Raw genomic sequence first — 11,454 nt, forward strand, 5'->3', positions numbered from 1 at the left:
TTTGTGCACCATTATACATTCTGAATGAATCTTACCAGGGTGACCAGCTAGCTGTATCCATGTGTTTTTTCTGTTTTTAACCAAGGCATCACTTGCAGGGGCAGTCAGATCTAATGTCGTCTGAAAATATAAAAGTCGAAGATTTAAATTGAGTTTCTAATCAACTACTAAGTGCAGAAAATGTACATCCAGAAAATATCATAAAAAAGCCAACATGAATCCAAAAGGGAGGGAGCATAAAGTTTTACAGTTGTCTGTCTGTACCTCACATAATTGGTTTCTGATCTCTAACTTGAGTTTGATTCAACCAAATGTTATGAAACTTATACACAATGCCTCTTACCACAAAAAAATCAAGTCTGAATTTTGGTGGTGTCACTTTAATTTCTTTTTGTGAGCACATATTTCCACCACATTTTCTACATTTAAGTATTTTAAGATCATCTCAATGGCCACACTCCTGTAAAGTGTAGCAGGTAAATATTTACACCACACACAACCAAAGTTGGCAAAAAAACTGTCAACATCATATAAAAGTTATGACCAGGATGCACATATATATATTGACAATTTTTATACTTGTAATTATAATATTTTGCAATCTATTTTTTTCAACTGTTATATATAAGACAACTATGGAAACAAAATTTGTTGACATAGTTTCATTATTTTATTGTCAAAAAAATTTGTAATATTCGCACCTTATTTATGTGTTAAGTACCTACTCCACACTCATTTTAAAAATAGAGAGTGCATCTTCATTTTCCAATATTGTGTGTGTATATATATGCTATTAAAGTAATTCATGCTTCTTCACACTTAAAAAGACAGTGAAGAGAATATAAAAATAAGAAGATGTGGTATGATTGTCAACGAGACACCTCTCTACTAGACCATGACATACAATAACATACATAGTGACTATAGGTCTCTGCACCTCCTTAAACAATGAGCATATTACATATTGCATAGTTAGCTATAAAAAGCCCAAAAGTAACAAATAACAGGCTATTATTAGAACTTGGAATTACTTTTAATTATGGAATTTGCTTGATTTCTTGTTATTGAATTTTTTAATAAATTCCATGTTTATTCTGTACTGAAATGTTCTGTGCTGCGCACAACACTCTCTATTACAGAGAAAATAGTCTATTTTCAATAGAATGTACTGTGCCGCGCACAACACTATCTAACCAAACTACATTGTATGGAAAGTGTTATTAACCGCTCAAAAGATTATAATACCAAATAAACATGGAATTTATCCAAAAAAATTAAACACAAAAAATTATGCAAATTCCATAATTAAAAATAATTCCAAGTTCAAATAATAGCCTGTTAAATGTAATACACTTTAAATGAGAAAAATAACAGTTTGGTTTATATACAAACAATGAAGGAAAACAAATATGAAATACAACACAAACTGGCTGGGTTAAACATGTTTGTGGCTCCCAACTCTCACCCAACCTTGAAAGTGGTGTTACAGCCCAACATATGAACAAACTATAAAAAAAGATTGAGCACAAGCTCATCCTCACAATAAGAGAGCTAATAAAGATTAGTGAGTTTGTCTTCAAACTAAGATACCAAGAAAAATTTAGTGAGTATGCATTCACACTAGAATAGCCAATTAATATCAGTGAGTACATCTTCACATTAAGAAAGGCAGTGTAAAAATTAGTGAGTATGCATTCACACTAGAATAGCCAATAAATATCAGTGAGTACATCTTCACATTAAGATAGACAGTGTAAAGATTAGTGAGTATGCATTCACACTAGAATAGCCAATAAATATCAGTGAGTACATCTTCACATTAAGATAGGCAGTGTAAAGATTAGTGAGTATGTATTCAAACTAGAATAGATTAGTGAGTATGCATTCACACTAGAATAGCCAATTAATATCAGTGAGTACATCTTCACATTAAGAAAGGCAGTGTAAAAATCAGTGAGTATGCATTCACACTAGAATAGCCAATAAATATCAGTGAGTACATCTTCTCATTAAGATAGACAGTGTAAAGATTAGTGAGTATGCATCCACACTAGAATAGCCAATAAATATCAGTGAGTACATCTTCACATTAAAATAGGCAGTTAAGATTAGTGAGTATACATTCACACTAGAATAGATTAGTGAGTGTGCATTCACACTAGAATATATTAGTGAGTATGCATTCACACTAGAATAGCCACTTAAGATCAGTGAGTACATCTTCACATTAAGATAGGCAGTAAAGATTAGTGAGTATGCATTCACACTAGAATAGCCAATAAAGATCAGTGAGTATATCTTCACATTAAGATAGGCAGTAAAGATTAGTGAGTATGTATTCACACTAAGATAGGCAGTAAAGATAAGTGAGTTTGTCTTCAAACTAAAATATGCAGTACAGATTAGTGAGTATGTCTTCACACTAAGATAGACAGTAAAGATTTGTGAGCACATCTTCACACTAAGATACACAGTAATGATTAGAAAGTATGTCTGCACACTAAGATAAGCAGTAAAAACTAGTGAGTATGTCTTCGCACTTAGATAGCCAGTCAATATTTTTGAGTAAATCATCCCACTTAAAGATAGGCACTAAAGAATAATAAGTGCATCTTCATACTTCATAGATTCACAGTAAAGATAAGAGAGTCCATCTTAGTAACGCATCAATGATAAGCGAATACATCTTCACAATGACATAGCAGCCAGTACTGATTAGTGAGTACATCTTTTTACTAAGACTGTGTTCACATAAATCTGTTTACATTTAGTTTAGGGTAATAAACACTGGTTTCACATTAATTTTTCTCTCATCTGCACATTTGTTAAAACCACTAAAAATTAGTGAGGTTGTCATTACATTCATCTTACATTAGAAAATATATACATGGTCACTGGCACTAAAAATCGTATTATATAAATACACCTAGAAAAGCAAAATGAGAATGTTAAATTTGATGTATGCCTTTTTGTGCTACTTTGTTACATTTGTTGTTTATGTAGTGAAATCAAGATGATAACACAATATTGACTGTTGTACCCCTATTTTTGACATTTTTACTCTTTGAGTATGTTTGTTTTGTTCATGCATCGTTGACAATGTAATGGAATTTGATGCGACTGTCATACAAGTGAGAGGTTTAGCTAGCTATAAAACCAGGTTCAATCCACCATTTTCTACATTAGAAAATGCCTGTACCAAGTCAGGAATATGACAGTTGTTATCCATTCGTTTGATGTGTTTACACTTTTGATTTTGCCTTTTGATTTTTGATTTTCCTTTTTGAATTTTCCTCGGAGTTCAGTATTTTTGTGTTTTTACTTTTCTATTCACAGTATCACGTTCGCGCATTCTCACTCAAATTAAAAGAAAACCCAGTCATATTCATACATTTATTAAAAACACTTATTAAAGTGTTTTATAACAGTTACATATGGTCATATTCAAAGACACCTTTATTAAATCATTCTTCCTTATGACTTTATTAAACCAGTTTCCATACACAACAGATTACCTGAAGTAACTTTAATCAAACCAGGCTTGTGTACTGTCACAGTCTAAATAGAAAATAGAATAATGTATTTTTAGTTTATTCTATTTTCAGATCATATTATTACTACGCATATGGGGCACTATTTGGAAGATACATGAGGGCACCGATGACCTGAGGGCCTACATCAGCGGACCTTCTTCAACCTGCATTCCACACAAAAATTAAAGACCACAAGGTAACACTCAACACATTCACACTAATAAAACACACGCATTGTCCAGCTTCAATTAAAGAAAACATGGTAAGTTTCAATACGTTTATTTTAAAAAGACAACCTAAAAACACATTGTCATATTCCGAACACCAATAATAAAACACATTGCTATGACTCCACACATTCACACAAAAGAACACACGAATTAATGAACACATGGCCACATTCTTGACAATAATTAAATCCAACACACAACACATGTTAAAATTCCTCATTAACACAGTTTAACTAAAGAACACATTGTCATCTATATTAACAGTTTTCAAATAGAAAAACCGTTTATAAAGATCCATAAATTTCGGCAGTATCAAAGGCATATAATACATAAATGCGTCATGTACACACCAGTATACGGTAGTATAATTATTGAGTAATTGCACTTTGCACTGGAAGCCCAAAACATATATATTCCCATAAAATGTGACAACCTTGCCACAGATACATATAATGCACACACATTTATATATTCAAATGTTGCTGTGCACACCTTCACACTCAAACAGAACAATGATTGCATGCACGTAAAGATCTGTGCAAGTTTTATGTACGTAAAGATCTGTGCAAGTTTTATGCACGTAAATATCTGTGCAAGTTTAATGTTAGCCACTGACCCGATAGCTCGTCAAAGTAGCGCAAAAAAAAAATCAAAGAAAAACAATCAACAACTCACAGATGGATTCATGTTACTTCTCTAAAACTCAATTTCTAAAGCTGCAGGTACTGATAGTATATAAAAGAAATGAAACGTTTAGCAAATGGATTGAAGATAAACATTAAGCTTTTCATATATTTTACAGAAACAGTTACATTTTGTTTGTACAGTTAATATTGAATTGCATTTTAATCTTATTTAAAAATACAGAAGATAAACAAATGGCTTTTGTACATTTTATCAGACAAAACATTCATATCAGAAATTTTGGAGTTGCCGTAATTATTTACTTTAAGTGTTAAAATGCCTTACAAGTGTCTTGATGTTTTAGTAAATTATATAAGTGCATCTTATGGGAACATAATCCTTATAACAAAACATTATGTAACAGTTGAACTAAAAAAATCTTGTGATGAGAACATTTCTTAAACTATCCATTTTCACTTGTTTCGTTCATTGGTAACGCATGATTTTGCCTTCTATTTTCCATTCACCATGCATATTGGATTTCGGTATATTGTTAAATTTTTTGACACTAAAATTTACATTTCCTATATAGGTTAACCGTATTTCTTAAGTGCCACTGATTAGTTTCATTATATTAGCCCTCATCCCCCCAGCAAACTATCAGTCGAGGTCACATAATTACCAGGATTGCAACTGAAAAATGAAAGTTGTTCTTAAAAATAGGTCATCTGCTTCAGTGACCATCTTTTACGTTGGAATTTTCTCCTTGATAACTAGGACTATTATATAGTAGGTATAACTACTAGTTGAAAACTATTTTTAAGGTGGCAGACCGCTTGTGTCGTCCTTCTATACAAAACTGGTCATGTTTTCTTTGATCATAGCAATCTGTTTACGTAAACGCCGTGACAGTGGTCAACACAGATATTTGTTATTTCTACCCACTCCGGAACATTCCTTTTATTATTGTTACTAATATTCAAATTTATACTTGAGTGATAATTCCCTATATAAGTACATGAACAAAGATGGTGTAAAAAATGTGCAAATACCGAGAACAGCAAACATTGGCCTACCAAGTAACCGGTTTTTTCAGAGAAATGAGCATCTTGTTTACATTGGTATTTTGATTTCCCGTGATATTTTCTTTCTTCAAAAGATGATTATTTTCATATTTGTAACTTCTGCTTACGATCGAGGCTATTTAAAATACCGGAACAAATAGACATATTTACTTGTTATGTAATATGTCATCAATAAAATATACGTATTTCATATCAGTTCAAATACACAAAACATTATAAAAAGATGAACATGATGTAGTTATAATAACATGATTAATCTCTGGTGTTTCAAATGAGGTCTTTTATCCTGGATCCGTTTTCACGCGTGCTTTGTTTATCACAAACTATTTAAATAAAGTATGCGTATTTCCCTGCAATGACGTTTACTTCTGTTGTCCCAGCTTTCCAAGAACATATCCAGTCAGAGACAGGATGCAACAAGAAGACAAGTATAAATACAAATCGAGAAACCTGCATGTATGGGAGTGTATCCGATATATACATCCCTTTTAATTCTCAAAATGAAGGCCTCCGATTTCTATTATTTAAAAATATTTTTACAGCTCTTTTTTGTCGCTTTAAGAAACCTACCTATAATGGTTTACTTTTATAAATTGTTATTTGGATGGAGAGTTGTCTCATTGGCCCTCATACCACATCTTCCTATACCTATATCTATATATAGGTATTTCTACATAGAAGGTTGCCAATTAACATAATAGAAAGAGTTAAAATCATGTACCTCGCAAACATCAAACCACGTCGTAGAAAGTGTTTTTATACATGGAGAGCGGTGCCAAAAAAACTTTACGTATTAGTCATTCCTTCAATCGGTTTCACTTAACTAAGCAAGACTATAAAGAGTACAAATATTTAGTTTTATGAGTCATCTTAAATTATTGATATATACCTTGATTACAATTCGATCATACTCCTTCACCAAGAGTCCAAATGTGGAAACACTTTGTAAATCCGAACTTATAACATTTCCGTAAAGTTGATTTATCACTGATAGAAGTCTCCCAGGCAGAGAGATGGATCGTTGTATCGTCGTTATATTTTTCATACTTGTTACTTTTGTTCATAGATATAAGAAGATGTGGTATGGCTGCCAATGAGCAAACTCTCCATCCAAGTCACAATTTATAAAAGTAAACTATTAAAGATCAAAGTACGGTCTTCAACACGGATTCTTGTCTCACACCGAACATACAGCTATAAAGAGCCCCAAAAATGACCAGTGAAAAACCAATCAAACGGCAAAACCAACGGTCTAATCTATGTTATATAAGTGTACGTTATTTGAGATTACACTTTTTAACAGTTTACGAATGAATGCGGACGTTTACATAAGGATAAGCAGCTTCCTAGTAGATAAAGCTAGGTCTTGAATGAACTAACTAACACATCATTTATTTAACCATCTGAGACGACCTTTTCAAGATTGTAAAAATGTTTGTTTACCCTCAAACGACTTTGACTTTGAACGTATAAATTTTCTTCTGAATCTATCAATTTAGATCAATTTACAACATACTTTTCACTATATATTTGTACCAGAGTCACTATGTCTCTTCTATACGTACGTATACAATGAGACAGCAACTTAACATCCCCTCCCCAAAGAATACACCTAGAAGTCAACCTACGATCTCAAAATCGAATTAAAATATAGATTTCTAAATTCGTAATGTTCATATGAGCACGCCAGTTCCAATAGATCTTAGTTTCAATCAGATTGTGCGACTGTAAAGCTCTATTGTTCCGTGAGACAAGTTCGTATTGTGCCATAGATTTAGCAGAGTTCTAGGAAAAAATAGCACCGTGAGTAGAGAATCGATATTTGTTTTAACGATTTTATGCTGAAATTGATATTTTCAAATTAAAAGAATAGAGGCCAGAATAGTGGCATAGACTACCTAAGATGGCTCAGAAGAACATGTAGGTTTAGAAGATCCAATTTTACAAACAATACATAGCACCTGTCTCGACTTAAAAATTCACGTATATCTTTAACAGATTATCATTTTCGTAAATTTGCTAGAAAAACCCATAGAGCCATCATATTAAGACAAACATGGTTTAAATTTCATATATCATGGACAAGTTTGAGTTCGAACACAAGTTTTGTTTTCTAGATCGACCAAAGATCTTGTTTTTATAAACTTGGTAACATTGGTACGCAGCACATCTATGATATAACAGCACTTTTCAGTCTTGGGCTATTGGGAAAAAACATACTAGAAATTGATTATTGAACGTTATCAGTAGTATATTGTAAAATCGATTATATTGCATTTTTAATATTTTCATATACTTTTTTTTAATATTTGAACTTAAAACGGAAATTTTTTAGTTGAGCCTTTATTGCATCTCATTTTAACTTATATGTGTATTACTATATGAGCCAGTCCATGCGAAAAGGTACAAAAAGTCCTTTTGATAAACTTTACAGGACACGTTATCAAAGTTTGTTATAGTATAGTATTTTTGAAAAACGATTTTATCCAAAAAAAAATACATTAATGTAAACATTAAAAAGATTGTCAATTCTATCCCGAATTTGTCAATTAAAACAGAAAAAGACGTAGAAATATCTGAATTTTTGTTATTTGAGCAAGTGTATAATCATTTGTTCCCCGGACTAATGCTATACCGACCAGAAACTTTAAAATTTACGACACTACAGAGACATAAGTCAATAATTTCCTTCAGTTCTACAGGTTAAAAGAAAGTAAGACAACATTAAAACGTGAGGGAAAATACAAAAACTATTACATCTTGTGTTTTAGAAATTGAAATTTAAGATAAGTTAAGTTATTAAATATTATATAAATCAAGTTATTAAATATGCTATAAATCAACCTTAGTTGCACGGAATACGAACCGTTGCCCGAATAGATTGCATTGATATCAGCATCGTAAGCGAGAGCCTTATCCCCACTGCTACCGGGGTTCACATTATCATTTAGTAAATCAAGCCATTTAAACTGTACTTTGGAAATGAGTGAAATATAAGAAATAAGTCATTAATAATCTTGATAAAACTAGGGGGTCGCAACACTTGCAGGCGCGTGTAGCTCACAGCTTGTAATGATATGAGGAAAAGTAAATGTGTTTTATAAATCACAAGTCTTCTACCAATAATTATGCACACTTTTTAAAATTTCATCAATTTTTCGTTTTTGTACCTTTTCGCATGGACTGGGTCATATGATTACATTATCTTTTAAAGATCAGAGGTACAAAAGAAATATGACCAAATTTCTAAAAAGAAAATGTATTTAAATTACGACTGCCTTTCAAGGATCGGAAACCTAACGACGGAGATCATCGTTAAAATCTAGATTTCTCCGACCCTTAACAAACCTCCGAGATATTGTAATACCGTATACCTTACAATATGTTGCATTGTCATCCTAACAACACTACCAAATATTTGGAGGTCACCTTTTTTTTCAGAAAAAGGTAGTAGCAATCTGAAGAAAAAGAAAATCGCGTGTCCTCGCCTCGCTCCCAAAGTGTGGACACAGGATATGGATTCTAATCAGATTGGAAAGGTAGGTTTGTTGAAACATTTATTGTTTACTTGCAGTTGTCTTAGCGTACCTTTCCTAGACCAGATAGTCATGCGTCAACCCCAACCCCCCTTTTTACGTGTTAAATGAAATTAACCTACAGCGAAAATTTAGAGAGACCATGCAGATATGTATGCCTCATATTTCCTCCGCCTGCGTGTGGAGAATATATTGTCATATCATATAAAATGAAACAATCAAGTAAACCTACAAAGGTGTTAGGCCACACATTATATTCATATGTATAGAAATCTTCGATTTTAAAGCATACAACTATTTTTCTTTACATAAAAAGTTATGAGCAGTTATTATTATAAAGTTGACTGACAATATAGGTGAATCTAAAAACGATTGCCGATTTGTTGACAAACTTCCGATTCATATAGTTAACGAACTTGATGATACTCATGTTAATAATATATAGCAAAACATGTAGGTCAGGAGCCTGTAATTCAGTGGTTGTCAAATGTTGCTGTGTAACAAACTTGTTCAATTTTTGTTCATTATTTTGTATATAAACTAGACCGTTAACGTTTTATCGTTAGAATCGTTTATCATTTGTCATTTGTCATTTCGGGGCCTTTTAAACCTAATCGTCTTAACAATGCGGTATTGGCCTTGCAGTACGGTTACCTACAGTTGTTAGTTTCTGTATCATTTGATCTCTTGTGGAGAGTTTTCTCATTCGCATCTTCTTATTCTAATAAGGGTCTAATAAAATTAAGCCTACGTATAAAGGGGTTTAATTTTGAGTTTTTAATAGACATTAAAGTTTTTTTTTAAATTTCTGTTAATTTTGATTGTATATCTTAAAATGAATTACATTTTGTGAATAAGCACACGTTTCCATTTAGTTCTATTGAAGAAGAAAAAAGACAAGGAGGAAATGAAGATTAAGTCAATCGTTCATTCATTCATGTACTTTTACGTTTTATAACATCGAAAACATACCTTTATTTGTCATAATACAATAATCATAATAAAAAGATAAATGACCCTTAGTGATAATGACATTATTATGCACGACAAGTTTAAAGGGCAACAATAAATATAGATATAACATGATAATTCCCTGTCATTACCTATTCTATAGTTAACTACTGTAATACATGTACTATCTAACGTATTCGACATAAGTTCATACATATCTCAATTAATTTATTATAGACATTTCCGTAGAAGGGTATTTTTCTTAGAAACGTTACGTTGTATTTTCTGATAAAAGCAAAAGGATAAAATCAAAACTAGGAACAGGTGAGGCCATAACAAACAATATACTTGTTTTCTATGACCATACCTTAGTTACCAAGAAAATGGATGCATACTAAAAATCTTTTATTATCCTGATGTGAAAAGAAGACTTTAAAACCTGACACTTCAATTTCAATTTGCAGAAAAAAAGAAAATGCTTCTATACCTAACCCATTGTTTCGACCTTTGGGTAGCGTTTGGGCAAATCAAAATTTAAGTGCAGCCTGAATTTAACACTTTATATACCCCCTTTTTATTTTTTATAATGTGTCACCCTACCTGCGATCATGCATCAGTGGTCGATGCACAGGCTACTTCGATGAGCATGTAGCATTTGACTTGTAAAGAATAAAAATATTTTTTATACCTTCACCACCATTCCCCTCTGAGGCTCTCGATCAGTGAAATACAAATAGGTACGTATTGTAAAACTTAAAATAATATTATGCACAGACAAAACTGATATCAGCCTTGATACAAACAGAATACCGCCACGACTATATCACGACAACACTACAAACGATTAAAACTGTATTTTTTTTATGCCTCAACCATTCCACCTTTCGATCAGTGAAAATGAAAATAAGTACGTCAAGTAAAACGTAATGAAGTAATCATCACAGACAAACACTTGATTATTGTCTGAATAACAGACAAACTGATACCAACCATGATACAAACACAATACCACCACGGATATTACGACAACAATACAAACTGACATCAACCATGATACACACAATACCACCACGGATATTACGACAACAATACAAACAAAAAACAGGGAGATCTTTCATTAAGAATCGATATGTTTTTTTCAATATCTAAACCTTGATTTAAATGGTATACATGTATATGTTTTTCAGTTTTTATCAAGACATGTTTGCATTGACTAATAACTGCACCAGAGACGTAGTATTATATATGTCTCTGTCTGCACTAGAATTAGGGTATCATGGCATATTTATAAAACTAAAAGTATAGATTAAAATGAAAGATTTCAATGTGTTAAACAATCTCACTGTTCAAACAGGAAGACAGAAATGACAGTTTGTATACAAACGGAATATATTGAACTTATTGCAAAAGAAAACCCTGGATGATATAGGCAAAACATATTATAAACGGCATATGTTAATAAATGGTAATGCTTTTATATAGCTCAAAAAGGCTG

At 32.1% G+C, this 11,454-nt stretch overlaps 1 protein-coding gene across 2 annotated transcripts in view; it reads right to left on the reverse strand.

The window, feature by feature from the left end:
- LOC139503210 (inositol-trisphosphate 3-kinase homolog) overlaps positions 1-11,454 on the reverse strand; it is a 58,920-nt gene that overhangs the window by 21,475 nt on the left and 25,991 nt on the right. For both annotated transcript variants that reach the window (XM_071292972.1, XM_071292971.1), the window contains one exon: positions 36-120. In XM_071292972.1, coding sequence (XP_071149073.1) covers positions 36-120 — 85 coding nt within the window. The remainder of the gene's footprint in view (positions 1-35; positions 121-11,454) is intronic.

The sequence above is a fragment of the Mytilus edulis genome, chromosome 14 (genome assembly GCF_963676685.1).
Source record: "Mytilus edulis chromosome 14, xbMytEdul2.2, whole genome shotgun sequence".
NCBI lineage: Eukaryota > Metazoa > Mollusca > Bivalvia > Mytilida > Mytilidae > Mytilus > Mytilus edulis.